Genomic DNA, 16,384 nt, shown 5'->3' with positions numbered 1-16,384 from the left:
CTACAGTGTGAGTCTCACAGGGCGAGACATGAGGTGTTTGAGGGGATCCAGCATTGTCTGGCTTGTTGGGACGTGTTGATTAAAGCACATACCTTCATCTTGGGGTCTCCCTGTTTAGCCAGTCTAGACAGCTCCAACCGTACATCGTTGTTCTTGTACACCACCTTGAGTGGAGGGGATTGAAAGAAAATAATGATATCTGAATGCTGCTTCACTTTTAACCAACACACATAACATTTCTGATAGAGAAATTATTAAAGTAATGCTAAATTCTTATTAGTAAGCTGGAGGAATGTATCTCTCTCGCTGCGTCTCTGTCTCACTATCCCTCTATCTGCTTTCTGCTATCCAAACATTATGTACTAGCACACACTATGATGCTAGACTGTTTCCCTGTAAGGGAACACACACGTGACAGTTCCCAGGATAACGTTGGGGGAAAATGTATGAAAAGGTTCAGCAACAGTAAGATTGATTGACTTTTGAGCGCACATCGATTAATGTTTAACCTATTCAAACACATTTTCTATTCAAATGTTCTGATGGGTTTTTTATATGAAAGCAAGAACCTAAAGACCAGCATCCACTCCGGCTTCATCTTTTCAAACTCCCATTTGTCCCTGCCACCTGCATGATTGCTTTTACATCTTCTATTTTCTTTGCTTTACTGTTTCTCTCTTTGCTTTCCCTGACACAGTCCGCTCTCTGACTCAGTGTATAGAGTGTGCTTGTGCTGAGCATTCTGATGTTGAGAGATGAGCACACAGGCTCTGCTTTATTAATCCAGACCTCCTTCTATAACCTGTGAGCAACCAAATACTCCTCTGCATTGGCTCTGCGTTTTAATTTTCTGCATGTCAGGTGCTATTGTGTGTGTGTGTTTAAGGCAAGGGGGTGGCTCTTGAACACAATAAGTGCTTCAAACGGTCTTACGGTGTGGGTGTTTATGGGGAGGATTGTGCCTGTGCTGCATCCAATGCACAAAACTGTTACAGCCGTGATTGCTCATGCATATGATGATTCGCAGCATACATCTTAATTTGCCCACATGGATTATCATATCATCGTATTAAATATGTAAATGTGCCAGTGGAGGGTTCACTTTGACAGCGGCAGCCTCATTTAAACATCATCACTCTTAATGAAGCAACACAGAGTGCATTCACTACTGATACAGATAGCTCTCTGTTTGGCACATCATCTGTTGGCTTGTTTGGTTGTTTGTTTATGCCTCTGTGTGAATCTGCGTGAATGAAAGGGAGACTCAGGCAGGGTGTGTATCCGATGGGCGTGAGGATGTCTTTGGGAGTTTCGTTGTATCAAGCTCTGGGTATCCATACGTATGTTTATTTGCGTGCAGCAACTGTTTCAGCGGAAATATTTGGGCATATAATATTACACTACGACTGTGTTTTCTGTGCATGCATGCATGTGTGCATTGTGAGTTTTTGTTTCTGTGGTGCTGTGGCCCATTTCAAGCACAGTGGATGGATGGAGCATCTCTGTGGCGTACCTAATTAGCATGTTAGTGCTTAGTTCTGTATCTACTCTCTCAACTACACTCATCACTGATTCTCTCTGATGCTGGGGAGGGTGTGTGCATGTGCGTCTGGGACTACTTGTGTGAGTCTGCCAAATGGAAGCATGTCGGTGTATGTGTGCTTTATAAGATATTGTGTGTAAAAATGTTTGTGTGATGCGTGGCAGAAGAAAGAAAAGAAGATTTATTTTAGTTTAAATGAATATTTCTTAAACCTTAGGTCAAAGCGGACAGCATTAAGCACTTGGAAAGACATTTTACACATGCAAAGTTTTATCCTATGCCAATAATTAGGTTTTTTTTTTTTTTTACCTATCAAGCATGTGCCCCACCTCTTTCAGACATCCCATGAAATTATTGCTGACTGGAGAACCAGGCAGGTCAGCGGTGCTGGGGCTTCCTCCCACGTAGAAGAAGTCATCAGAGCCTAGCATGGTGTAGTCCTCCTGTGTGTAGCCCGTGGTGGTCAGGATGCCGTCCACAGAGATGGTCACCTACACAACAAAGCACAGGGAAAGGACACGCTATATACTCACACCAAAGGCAGCGCTAAGCGCTAGCTAGGCGCTGACCAGCCAAATTAGCCCCCGTTGCTCTGGTAACCAATCTATATGCATTCTGGCAGGGAGAAGGCCTGATTGGTTTTGGGAATTGGCCACTTTGATTCGCAGCAGTTGGATCAGTGCTGGCTGTGTGGTGTAACTGAGTAGTGTCGCCTCTTGGCTTTGCTGATGTAACCGGCTTCAGAAATATGTAACTATGCACTGCTAAATACCGCTCACTCCTGCAGGTAGTGGTAAACTCTCATTTTTCTTTTGTGCGCTCTGAGAATTAAAACGGCATAATCTTCTATCTTCGGCCTATCAAGAGCAAAAAGTCTATTGTAAATTCTCTATGCGATTAATAAAGTTTTGCTGAAACCCAAAGCTTCAGGGCCACAATTCTCTCGGTACCCAGACTTCAAAGGCAGTTTATTATTCTGTGACTGCATGGTAAAAAATAGACTAAACCATAGTGATTTTGCTAAAAGGTTAGCCTTGTTTATTAAAGGAAAAGCCAACTTAACCCATATCAGTGAAATTTTCCAACTTATGTTTATGGTTCGTACACTTAAGCTGCTTTACGGTCTAGGCAGAAGACGCAATTTGATTTATTTCCTAATATGCTAACAAGATTTTTCCTAAATGCTTTGCCTAAAGTGACACTGGTGCTCTTATAATTTAATCAGCTCATTTTGGAGTGTAATAGCCTGTACAGAGGCTTTTAGGTGTCACTGATATCCAATCTTGTCACACTCAAGTCACCGTTAGTGGTACATTATCACTCTCTGATATTCTACAGTACATTACTGACCATGTCTGGCTGCCCATAAAGGTTGTGAGCTCTTTATTTCCCCACTACAATAAGTTCCCTCTGACTGCTGGTGCTCATCATTGCCAGGCAAACTTGCCCAGCCAGTCAGGTGTTAGTAAGTCTCCGCAGGCATCTTCGTGCTATGCAGTAAGGTGTTAGTACTATTTACTTGTTAGTAGTTGTTAGTTGTTGCACTGTTGGCAGCCACAGAAGTGTTACTTGTGTCAGGCCAAGCTGTGTTGGGTTACTGAGGTCAGGGTTCATGATTTCAATGCTGTTAGTCATTGTGATGATGTTATGTTATTGTGTTGTTAGGGTGAATTGTGATGATGGTGTTAGTTGGTTAGTTAGTGGTCTGGGGGGGGTTTGTTAGATCAGCGAATCAGGATGACAAACACACAGATTTAATGCACACACGCACAGGTGTTAGATGGGTTACGCCTCATTCCACACACATAAATATACAAACATGCAGTCTGTTCCTCTCTCTGCATGCAAGCACTGGCAAAGAGGACACAATAGATAATAAAATACAAAAAAACCCCAACAACATACGACAGGATGAGTTAGAGGCACCATGGAGAACATGCAGTGGAGGATTGGTGAAAAATAAAAGAAAAAAGAATTTAAAAAAAGAAGGGAAGGAACCTCTCTATCCACTTTACGGACCAATTAGAGAGGGGAAGGGTTTTTGAGTCACGCCATGCAGGATGGGGGAAGGGGAGGGCTCGTCATTTGCGTGCAGGTGAGGGATGAGCCAATCAGCGTGGGCCTACATGTCAGTCACAAAGTGATGGGGTGAAAATAAAAACAGTAGAAGTAAGGGAGGGAAAGGATTTATAGAAAAAAAGTGGTTGGCAAGGAAGGTGGATGTGGGCTTTTTAAGCGTAAAAGATTACCAACCGCATTTATCCTGTTATTGGTTTAGTTTTGATGTCTATGGTTCAAAAGGAAATAGACACGGGGCAAACCCAAACTAAGAAACAATTAGAATGATATCTACCGAACAATGGAGTTTGTTTACCATAGCGTGTCCAATGCCTGAGTGCTTTGTAGGAGAGGGGGAGAAAGGAAAGCAAAAAACTGTGAACAGAACAACCTCGGGAACAAAAAAAGGAAAGCTAGAAGGCCTCTGGTGAGGTTAGTAGGTTGGTTGGAGTGGTTTCGCTAGGAGAAGGGCACAGGTTAGGTTAGTAGAATGAATCATTCCATGGATGGTGGTTAGTTTCACTAGCAGGTTAGTAAAGTTAGTAGTCAAGTTAGTAGTACAGACAGGCAAACGGTAGAGGCAGGGCACAGGTAGGTTACAAGCACCTGGGTGCTAGTGACCCTGTATGTTCTCTAGTCCACTCCCTCGCTCTTTCACTCTCTCAGTCATTCACTCACTCAAACACACAATTGAAAATGCACTCACCTAGAGCTGAGAGCAGTGCAGGTCTGCTGGTAAAGCCACTGTAAACTAAGACCAAAACCTCAGGTATTTTCTTACTACCATAGCATCACTGCAATTGGACAACAGACCACTGACCATGGTTTCTACACTGTTTAGCTTCCCTCTGCTGACTACAGTCTTTTCAGCCCCGTGTGGCCCTGGAACACCTGCACTGTGGTTCATCAAAGTCAAATACAGAGCGAATCTATTTAACAAGGAGTCAGAATTAATTCTGCAACTAATAAACATCTTCATTTGGTTAATGAGTCAATTATTTCTCAGGCAAACGAAATTATTGTTTTGGCGTAGCCTTTTAGTATGCACGTTTTTTTTGTTTTTTTTTAATCATTGCTTCTTCTGGCTTCTCTGCATCTCGTCAGAGAATCAGTGCCACGAGATATGAGGAGTGCTGGGTTGCCCGCACCTATAGCCTGAATACAATCCTGTACAATAAGAGACATTAAATGCAAAGTTTCTGAAAACCCCAGCTGAGGTCTAAACTTCACAAACAAGCTAATGAAGTAAAAAAACAAAAAAAATCACAATGTTGTCACATTTGAGAAGCTGGAACAAGTATTTTTTTTATCTTGACATCTTAAAATATTTTCAAATTGTGCTTTACTTCACTCTGCCATTTACCAAGCATTTTATCAGTAAAACTTCCATTCATCCTTGTTATCTTTATGTCCCTCTCTACATGACTGAAAATGTTTCTTCCCAAAAGCCTTATCAGTAACATAAATTGTCTCCTCTCCTCTCTGTTTCGCTTACTCCTCCATCTCCTGTTGTTTGGTTACCTGTCTCAGGTTGCGGGTGACCTTGACGTCATGCCAAGCGTTGTCGTTGAACTTTCCGTTGACGGGCTCCACCAAAGCCTCAAAGGCCCCAGAGCCGAGGTTGATGACAAGTGACACTGCCCCATTCTTGAGCGCCAGGTTGACGTAGTCAGCTGACTTGCCGGTGTGCAGCATGAGGCCATTGCGCTGCAGTGTCTTGAAGGAGAGCGTTATTTCATCACTGCTAGACTGGATGGGGTTGGGCGACAAGTCGTAGCAAAAGTACTCTGAGCCCTTGAAGGTGGCGACGTACTCCTCGCGAGCTGAGAGGCAAAGGGAGAGGAGGAAGAGGGAGAAGAGGAGGAAACAGAAGCATGGAACCATTACGTTGTTGCCAAAGCATTATCATAATGAGTGGTACATTTTCCAAGCTATGTTGCTTCTTCCCACACTGCTCTTCACAAAATGCTCAAAGATGATAAAATGGTGGGTGTTCATCAGAGCCAGCTGAGTAAAACAAAGCTCAGCTGGGCCTGGTTAAATTTGATTCGGATATGCAGTACAAAACATATTGTTTAAGATGCTGAAAATGCTGTTATTGTCAAGCAAAGCCTCACTGATGCCAGCACTTGGAAGAAACACTTCCTTCCATACCTCTAATTGTACCACAGAGTGGTGTGTAAACAAGCTTTGATCATTCATGTGGGTTAGAGATTAAACAGTGTGGATGTGCGGGAGACAGTCGTGAGTCTGTAGCATTCCAAACTCATTACGAAACCTGTCTCTCTTTTGAGAGAACAGCTGTGTTGGCTGTCTAAAGTGAGGTGCTCTTGTTTGACAACATGGCTCCTTTCATGATGTTTGTTAAATGCCAGAAATGTGTAAGTGTCTGCGTATGTGTGTGTGGCGGCAGCAAAGGTTAGGGAAGTTTTAAAAGTGAATGGCAAAAACCGACGATGAAGATGGAGAAGAGCAGCCTGCAAGCATAATGGCAGCCAAAGCAGGTAGGAGTGGCCAATTAGAATTCAGTAACAGGCAGACAGCCAGTAGCAACTTACCTTGCACACCCTTAGTGACCCACAAGGACACTAGACCAAGGTTTTACAATCCATCATACTTAAGCTCGCATTCACTTATCTGCTCTCACACCTACACACACTACTCTATACGCAAGCCAGCAGCAGAACAAATATGCACACCTACGCACACATCCGCAAAAATGATCATACTATCGTGCTGCCATAGACAAGTAGAGGCGACATTATCTGTCTCTTCACCTCCCCCCACCTTCAAAAACATCACCCTTCCTCTGCATCTGCTCCAGCGTTCTCCTCACCACCATCCCTATAGCTCTCACACCTCCCTCCTGGCCTCATGCCACCATTCCTCTCCTCACATCTCACTGGCCTCTTTTTCTTTGCTCTGTGGAGCCTCTGGCATAACCACCATCTTGTAGTTCACAATGACGAGGGGAACAGAGGAGGATTTAGCACACGCTAGGTGAAGCTGGAGCAGGAGAGACACTTGGTGAGGAACCGCTGGAGAGGAGAAGAGGGGGGGAAAGATGCCATATAATGAATAGACTGAAGTGTAATAGGTTATTAAGGTAGTGAGAGGCAGAGAGAGGGATGTTGAAATGGAATCGGCCGCACTTGAGTGAATATAACACAGAGAGAATAATGAGAAGGAAAAAGTGAGAATATATCACAATTCAAAGGCCAATTGTGGCAAATTGTCTTTCTTTGCTTTAGTTGCATGAAAAAAAAATCCAAAGTGTGAATGCCAATATATGAGTGAGAAACAACACATTGTGTTGTGTGATTCCTTCCCTCCCAGCATGTTAATTAAGAGTATGTGTCTGCATGCCTCAAACAGAAAAAGAAAAACTGCGTGCGAGTTCGCGTTCAAGCGTTTGAAAGTGTAGACAACTATATGCTTTTTATGTGTGCATGAAATGTGCGGGGGTGTGGGTGGGTGCTGGTCTCTGTAAATATTGGTGTATTGCTGTCAGAAAAGCTATTACCAACTCAGGGCCTCGGGCTAGTCTTTACTGAGAGGAGTGAAGAAAAAGGAGACCCCCACACACAAACGTACACAGAAAGACCAGCCACAAATGTTAACACAATCACACATACTCACTCACTCTCCCACACACACACGCAAACGGAGCCAAATGTAGATGAGGTGGCAGAGCGAGAAGGGGTGGGTGTGTGTTGTTCACAATGGGAACACACGCAGCCGTCCAGCAGCATTGTAGCGGTAATTTACAGAGGTGCCATTAGGTTTCAGTGTAGTGCTCCACCATTCTGTTGCTAATTTACAGACACATCATTAGAGCAGACAGGAGCACATAAAGCATCTCTGCATCGATCTGGAAGCTCTGGCCCGCAAACGCTCACTCCTCGTTCTATTACATCACATGCACAACAGACGTGCACGCACACATTCAGACAGGAAAATGCATATTGGGTGACACAAACACAAGGAAGACGTGCGTGCATGTGTTCACTGTGAAGACACACCTAAAACACACAGAGACGCACACGCTCTCAAGTGGGCAGGTTGGAGTGGATCTTCTGTAGCTCAGATTAATGGAGTGAGTCAGTATTAGCTCAGAGTAAACAGTGAGACAGACACTGACATACACACCACATGTCACACTTCATCCTGTGGAAAGCACTGTCGATCAAAACAAGCGAGTCGGAGAACGGAGGAATACAGTGAACGAGGGAGAAATGAAGGGGAAAGAAAAGGAGAGCCTAAGAATGAGAATTATAAAAATGTTCCTGTGGAGAATTTTTAGTACTTTATATTTATTAATGTACTGTAGAAGTTTGGTATAGGGCTGGGCCATACACCCTAAATCTTTTATTATATCTGAAAATACTATCGTTATTGTGATATCATTGCTATAGCAACATAACACAAACTAGCCCAGGCACATCAGAGCACAACAGCACCATGTCATAATTTAGCATCTAAAAGAGTAGCTGTTTTAATAACCTTCGATCATGAGCAGTGCTTTGCAGAATATGCAAGAAAATGTTTCCCCCAAAAGGTGAAAACGACTCGTTTCACCCCTGGATGCAAAAACAAACTGTTGAGTATAACCAGGCTACAAGTAGGAGATTCCAGCATTTGGTGATTGGACGTCAACCCAGATATAGGCGCATGACTCCACTTGTGTTGTTGGTGCGCTGACTAGTTGTGCTGGGTATTTGCACTCGCTAGTTCATAGCTAGCTGCACTCCACATGACAGGAAGGTCACATGGAGTGGATGGAAATTTTAAGCAGCTGGTTTAAAAGCTTGACCCAAGACACAACCCATCAAAGGTAGAAAATATTTTCCAGTTTTATTATCTGATAATATTTGTGCGGCTTTTGAAAAGTTACTTTAGTTACCGTTCAATAAAAGTGTTAAGATACCTGCTTAACATAAAATTACTTAAATTTCCAGGGAAAACACTAGCAAAGCAGCTTGATTTATGTGGTGTCACTTAATGTACTGCTGGGTCACCACTGTTGCACTATGGCTGCTGCTACTGCTGGCTCTTTGGTTCAGTAGACTCAATTGAAAAAAGGATGGAAAAATACTCGTCATTAACTTGCACTTAAATGCAGGCTGCTAGCATCAGTAAAATGTTCAGGAGTTTTTTCTATTTTGTCAAAAATACTAGAAGTTTTCTTGAAATGTTGTGATATCATTTTGTGTCTATATCACCCACCCCTACTGTGGGAATTGTTTCTCGTGGGCTGCGTGTTTGGACAGCTAAGCTAAGCTTTACTTTATCTCTGAGGTCACTTTTTGCAATAACGGTCCTAAATTATACCTGATTAAAGCGAGTGAATAGAAGAAGGGAAAAGAAAACTCTTTAAAGTTAATTAGCTTTGGGTAACTTTAAAGCTAATTAAAGGATATTTCTGAAGAAAACTGTAAAAATTGTTTTTATATCCATTCTTCTTGTGTTTTTTTTAGTCGAAAAAAAATTAATTGGCCGTTCATTGTCACCAAATACCAAACATTTGCTGGCCTAAACTTCTAAAATGTTCTATTCTTTGGGTCATATAAATACGTTGGGATTTTACACCACTGAATTTACAAAGTTATTAATAAGGAGATTTCTTTTCTTGGATACTGGGAAGCTGTTAAATGTATTTATTTACTATTTTATTTACCACTTTATAAAATAAGTGGTTGTATCAACAATTTTTTTTAGCTAAAAACAAAGCAGGCTCTCTTTTGAATTCCTCCAGCTGTGAGCACTGGAGAGACACAGAGCTGTGAAACTTCTCGTGTGTAAGTAATTCACACAAGCCGACTGTTGGTAGACAGATCCAACAATAATTTTTAATTTCATCTTTTAACCCTCAATGATCAATAAAATAAAAAACACCAAGGATGCGGCACTGCTGGGGTTTGTAACGTGTTGAAATATGCAGCAACTGAACAGCAAACTATTGAAAAAATATGCTCTAATGAAGGTCAGTAGGGTAAAACACTTCCTGAAATGTCTTTTTACCAGGAAAAATACAACTAAATCAAAAACAGCTTCCTCCACTGCACCTCGGTGACTAATCAAATCTTCTCTTGGCTGCTCCCTTTAGGGGTCACTATAGCAAACGATCTATTTCCCTTCCTTCACACCCTATCTGTTACATTGTCTCCTGTCACACTAAAGCTCCAGATATTGTAGTACCTACATTTTAAGTCCGTAGTCTCACCTCTACACTCCCAGTTTTCCTTCTGTCTCCAAACACACCTTCTCACTATCTTCCTCCTCAGTAGCAACGTTTTCATTGGTAACCTAGTAACTAGTGGTTGTTGTTAGCCTGGCCCTCGTCTGCTCTGGTTTGGAAATCTTATTTTTCATTCACTTGTTTAATTTGAACAAAGATTATACACTGGGTGCCCTTCCTGATGCAATCCTCCCTGTTAATCCAGACTTGGACAGGACGCTAGGAATAATCTGGTTTATGGGCCCTGTGGTTGGCTCAAATACTTTGAAAAAAATAAACAAAGAAAATGTTCTGCAGCTTACCAAAATATGCTTTTCTCAATTCTTGTTCTAACTAATGGTGTAATGAGACCACTGCAATTACATAAAGACTCTATGCACCTTAAAACAAATTTACACAAGGCATAAAGCTTCACTAAAAAAAATCACCATACAATTGCCACTGTTATGCAAAAGCCTATCAGCTGAGATTCTCCCATCATCTGTCAGCACTGACAATTAGAAGAGGAAGACAGGCTTTTGTATTGCATTTTCAATTACTTCACTTTCATACACAGAGAAAGAAAGAACAAAAAACGAGTGACGGTTTGGAAAAAACCGAGCGACTTCCTGGTAAGCTGTGAAAATATGTCACTATTAATTGATTCCAGCTATCAGTTGAACCTTTAAAGTAAGCCTTTCTACAGCTGGCTGTCAGGGGTGAATATATGTGGGTTGCAAAATGGTCCAAAACACACTCCAGCGACTGCATTTGCAGAAGGAGAGGTCTGTCTAGGAACAGGATAATATGAAAGGAACTTGTACAAAATTAATGAAGTGAACTTTGAAGGCTATGCAAGGATTGAGAATAAGCATAAATGTAAAGATGGAAGGTGACTGGCATTAGTTCTTGAAGACTATCGTTAAGCTACTGCTGTAATGAATAAAGCAGTCCGTGGGGAGGCGAGGGGGGAGAGAGGGAGCGAGAATAACTGATCTGATGGTTGCTGCTTCAGAGACCAGCTGCAGCTGTACCACCCTTCCAATGATCAAACACACATCAGTTGGATGTTTCTGTCTGTTTGCGCTCTCATGGCGAGTGTGTGTTGCATTTTTCTGCTCATGTGCGTCCTCAGCGTTTCGCACACTAATTTGTCATTTCCATGGCAACCCACTGTTACAGGGGCTACACCAAATATGAATGTGTTTGTGCATGCATGTGTTTCAGAGACAGAAACAGAGAGAGGGGGGAGAGACAGGAAGAGAGATGGAGAAGGAGGTCGAGAGAGAGAAAGAGTGATTGAGTGAACAGTACATTATCATGGACAGCTGTACTGAATCAAAATGGCGGATGGAGGCTGGGAGCACGTCGGGGGAGCCTACATTATACAGCACCTGATAGAGGGAGCAGGATGGAAAGAAGCAGGGAAAGAGGAAGATGCATTGGAGAATTTGAAAGGAGAAGGAATAAAAAAAGAGGGAGCAGGAGACTCATTGAGATGGGCAATGCAGAATGGAAGAGAAGAGAGAATAAGGTAGAAGGAAAGAAAGACGAGACAAGGAAAGGGAGTGGCAGAGAAGGAGGGATGGATGGCTAGAGAGAGGTAAAGACAGAAAAATGCTGGTGTATCTAAATCCTAGTGTAGCAAGCCTCAATCATGGCAGCCCTGTCATTCTGAAGATAGCACGCTGCAGTTCCCTTGCACCTCGTTTTTAGCCCACCATGCAGTTCTGCTATCAGCTCCTCTCAGACTGTCCACACATGCAAATACACATGCACACACACACGCAGCATAAACTCAAGCATCCTGCACGAAGGCATCCCTTCTTAATAACAGACAGGTGGATTAACTATACACTCGTACACTATACAGATAGATGACCAGCATTGGAAATGTATGTAAATGTATGCTAACATATGCATAGTTTCCATATTAAGTTAAAGTGTGAGAATTCATACAGTCGAGTTCACTAAAGGCTGCAAATGCTGTTTCCATCTCTATTCGGTGATATACAGCATCTGGCTTTGAAAGCGATTGGGCTATCACATCACAGCCAAGGGAGCAATACTGTAGAGGAGGATATTACTGTCAGGACACAAGTGACAGATTGCTCGTCTGCAATGTTGATGTCTTATTTCTTTTTTGTTGTTGTTGTTCAATTGAAAGCATTTATTCCCAGTATGAAATATGCACTTTAAAAAATGCTACACCAGCACAGAAAAATACAATACTGACCTAAAAGTGAAGAATAGTGCAGAAACTGTGATTGAGTTGAAAAATCACCAACAATATAGACACCTGTCTGAATGGTTTCTTCTAAATGTTTGTCATTTTTTGCAAATCGTTGATGATAGGAAGGTTTTATATAATTTCTGCAATAGCAGGAATGTAAGACTCACCGGACTGCTAATTAATCTAGTAATGTTGTGATCATTTTTTATGTTATGTCATGTTTACACTTTTTGTTCTTCTGGATATGCAGGGTGGTTTCAAGTGCTTATGTAGCAATAGACCACCATAGCAGAGACTCCCAGTCAATGTGATGTCAGTAAAACAAGTCTTTCTGGAAACATTGTGGTATATGGTACACAAACTGAAACTTGCCGCTTAACAAATAATGGTCATATATTTTCATGCAAGTGCTCTGGGTGCATGATATAACTAAAGATTAAAAATATCTCCTTTACCTTCGTACACTATATTAAGTTGGAAGTGGCTCCATAGTGTAGTGGTTTACACTTTTGCCTAACAAGTGATTGGCATTAGACCATATCATTAAGATCCTGCTCCAATGAATAAAACAGGCTGTGGCCTGTTGTGAATAAGGGAGTTAATACTGCATTAAGTTGGCTTTTTAAAAAAAAAAAAAACCTTACAAGATGGCACAATTCACTTGTTTCAGGTTGAATTTTCACACTACTTTAAGTAGTTGTTTTTGCAGTGATTCATTGACTTGAAAGAATCAGATGCAACTGAAACCAGGTGTTATCTACATAATCATGAATTTTTATATACGTTCTAACAGTGAACAGCAGCATTTTATAACTTTTGAAAAGAAAGAAACTTTTGCATTCTTTCGTTGCTGGCGTGGATTGAAGACACAAATGTGTGATAATGTTGGTGCTACAATTTCAATGACAGGTCAATGCAGAAGCCTGGAGATTTATAGATTATATGGATGTGGATGTTGCAAAAACTTAAAAAGACGTTTTGGAGAACGCTTTGAAAGAAATGCCACAATTCCTTTACTGAGAATTTTGACTTCTTGTCCTATAGCAGCACTGATCAGTGGTTTTGAGTGGCGGCACCAATCTTTCAGAATACTCCAGCAAGTCCGGCACACCTTTACTGTTAATCATAATCAGTGACAGGGCTGTAGGGACGAACTTGCCTTTGGTTGATGTTGTTTTATGTTCTAGTTTCTGTGAAGCACTTTGTGATTTTATCTTGAAAGGTGCAATATAAATACATTTTTACTTTACTTTACTAGTTAGCTCACAACACAACTATTGAGGTCAAAGGTCAAAATTTAAGGTTTAGCCAATCCTGTTAATCGGTCATTGGATACTAGTGCAAAGCTAATAAAAAGTCAAAATGTCTTCATAAAATAAATTATGGTTTTGAGAATGGATTATAATAAATCCAATAACTCTTGGACTTATCTCTAAGCTACCAAAGCCTGCTTAACTATGATTGGTTAAGAAAACCCAAGCTTAATCTGGACCTTAATCTAATAAATCCCAAAATCTTCCCCACCATCAGTTTATGTAAATTCGCATTCAGGTGTATGTCTATAGAGATTATCGTTTACGATACTGGATTATTCATTAATTGATTCCCTGGATGAATGATGGCTTTCTGTTGATTAAGCACTCCATTAATTAGCTCTGATCGAATAATTGAAAAGAAGAGCAACACATTAAACAGCACTGAAAAGAATCATTATGAGCAGTCCTTTTGTCAACAAAGAATTATATCTGTAAGAAGATATGAGTCTCCTTGAGTCCCATGTAGTGTATTTAAAACTTATTTAGAATATTAAAAACAAAGGACTGCTTGATTGCCTTTGCTTAATAAACAGCAAATCATCCACGCACCATCCATTAGCGATGAATGGATGGTTTGCTGTTTATCAAACAGAACCGTTATACTAGCGTTTTCATCAGTCAATGTGGTGGAGTGAGCCTATTAAAAGGTCTGAACCCACGGCTGGCGCCACTGAGGAGCCAGACATTTTTTATAGGGGTGGCCAGTGTCAAACCAAACGCCGGGGTGGCACAGAAATGGATGACTCGGTTTTATTGCTATGTGTTAAATTAATGTAGCCTAAATAGTCTTTTTTTTTCTTTTCTTTTTCAGGCATCACTTCAATGAAGAAATGCACTATAGGAGCTAGTGTAAGATATTTATCTTGTTGATAAAGATAAGGCTCATAAGATAATTGCCATTTAAATGTGTCAGAGAAACACGTAGATGGTCAGTAGGTATTAAATGTATTAACAGTTCTACATGTAGCCCCCTCCCCCCCATCAGGCTTTGTCATTAGTTGTGCAAGGTGGTCCGAGGGCTAGCCATGGCTTCCCCAGACAACCTCTTGGACAAACAACAACAAGGTCCATCTCAGGACTATTGCAAATCATATTAAATTTAGCAATGTTTTTGAGAAGATACAATCATTTAAGTGAATTTCTTTGAGATAGAAATAGAAGAAGTAGAGCATAACAAAAATAATACCGTACATCAGAAATCCTTTTCAATTTCCATGTTAAGAAAAAAACTATGAACAGCACACTTTTTGCCATTGTGTTCAATCCTTTATATCTTGTCCCTTTTTGTTCCTTTTATCTGTGTTCATATCTCTCTGTCTCTCTCTCTCTCTCTCTCTCTGTCTTGCTCAAATTTGGCCTTCTCTCTGGTACCCAGGGAAACTGGCTTGTTTCCATGACAATGTCTTCAGGCAGAACAGTGTATTTGTCTTAAGCTGGATAAGATCAGAGTCAGTTTCATCCCTTTTAGACACACTCACACCGGCATGCAGACAAACACATACAGTACATACAACATGGCACATATGCACAGTAAAGTAGAAGAGCACCAGAATTAGAAAAATGTGTAAAAAGCAGACAATTGGCAGCATTTAGATCCACACACATGCTTTAACATCTCTCACACACACGCACCTAATGAAACCCTCTTGTGGCATGTTGTTAACAAATAACAAGCACATAAAGAGCTCTTTTCATAAAGGTAATGTGATGGGTTTTTAATGAACACTTTGGCTATTTTAATTGTCATAGTTACGCCAGACAAGTGCCACAAGTAAATGAGTGTTTGTGTATGCATGCACGATTCCTTTGAGTGTGCGTATGCTCGTTCATGTGTCGTTTTGGCAAAAAGCGAAGAAATGAACTTCAAATGCCAGATGGGGTAGTGAAGTGAATCGCCAATTGGGCCGCTACTCTCGGTTCCCACCCAGGCACAATGGAAATTGCTAAGACAAGTAAGAAACAATTGGAGCACCAAGTACCCTGTTTCTTTCTCTTTCTTTCTAAAAATGGAGTGTGTGTGTCTGAGTGTGCGTGTTCGATGAGGTACGTGCATCACTGATGAATACCATGCCGGCTGATGCGAGGCTCTGTCAAGTCGGGGAGCCCAAGGAGAGATGCAGCACTCCTGCTGAGAAACGCTGCAGTCTTATCTCCCTTCCTGTCTCCCCGTGCGTCGCCGACCTTCTCTTTCCACCTTTCTTTTCCCACTTTCTGAATTCGCTCCTATCTTTCGTCACCATCACTTTTCTGCACTCTTTTACCCTATCCCATCCACCCGTCCTCCCACCCTCCCTTACATACTCATTGCCAGCCTCCGCTCTATCTTTCCCCTTCATCCTCTGCAAATGGAGAGTCCGTTTGATGTCTTTATTTTTAGGCCATTATAAGGTGCTTCGGCTTTGCGTGTTCCCTATTAGCATTGCAGTGAATGCTAAAAAATGTAAATGTGTACGCTTGCTAATGAGCTGGTAATTGCATATAATTACCAGTAAAAGTATACATTTAGTAGTGGGATTGCAGCACATTTCCCATGTTGAATTCAGTAACTGCATCTCCCTGATAATGTGGGGGCTGAGCACTGTATGTGGTGCTGTGACTTTCATTACAAGAACTGCATGGGTGTTAAGCATTAATGAGTGTTGTAGTACAGTGGCGTAATGGGTGTTAGTAGTGGAGAGTAGAGGCAGAATTAGTCCCATTAGTGGAGAGTTTATATCTGGGATAATTGTCAATTTTCCAATAAAAACTTTGCTGCAATTGCTTTACCATTGCTGATTGCTAGAGGGCGCACAGTTTCTTTTTTCACAGCTCAAGATGAGGCCATCAGGAAACAAAATCATGCCAGTCAGTAAGGCAGGCAGCCAATCATCAGATTCTTGCCTTCTAACACTAAGCATCTCTCTCTCTCACCTCGAGTTGGAGGCTGCTCACTTGCCCGTCTTGTTAATTATGTAAGCTTTACAACATCAGCGGCTAATGTGCGTCTGATGAGTATCTTTCATTCATTGTACTTTGCT

The 16,384-nt window shown here is 41.4% G+C and overlaps 1 protein-coding gene across 7 annotated transcripts in view; it reads right to left on the bottom strand.

Annotated features, from left to right (window-relative positions):
- Window positions 1-16,384, bottom strand: part of nrxn1a (neurexin 1a) — a 67,889-nt gene that overhangs the window by 35,626 nt on the left and 15,879 nt on the right. For 6 of the 7 annotated variants that reach the window (XM_085466570.1, XM_085466564.1, XM_085466568.1 and 3 more), the window contains 4 exons: window positions 5,123-5,424; window positions 3,918-3,941; window positions 1,873-2,034; window positions 93-164 (listed from right to left, as the gene is read on the bottom strand). In XM_085466570.1, coding sequence (XP_085322696.1) covers window positions 93-164; window positions 1,873-2,034; window positions 3,918-3,941; window positions 5,123-5,424 — 560 coding nt within the window. The remainder of the gene's footprint in view (window positions 1-92; window positions 165-1,872; window positions 2,035-3,917; window positions 3,942-5,122; window positions 5,425-16,384) is intronic. The other variant, XM_085466567.1, reaches the window with a different exon arrangement.

Source organism: Copadichromis virginalis, linkage group LG8 (assembly GCF_057382275.1).
Source record: "Copadichromis virginalis isolate Kocher_CV1m ecotype Utaka linkage group LG8, C_Virginalis_male_GT1.1, whole genome shotgun sequence".
Taxonomy (NCBI): domain Eukaryota; kingdom Metazoa; phylum Chordata; class Actinopteri; order Cichliformes; family Cichlidae; genus Copadichromis; species Copadichromis virginalis.
Note: the sequence above shows the minus strand (reverse complement) of the source record. Positions and strands in the feature narration are given on the sequence as shown.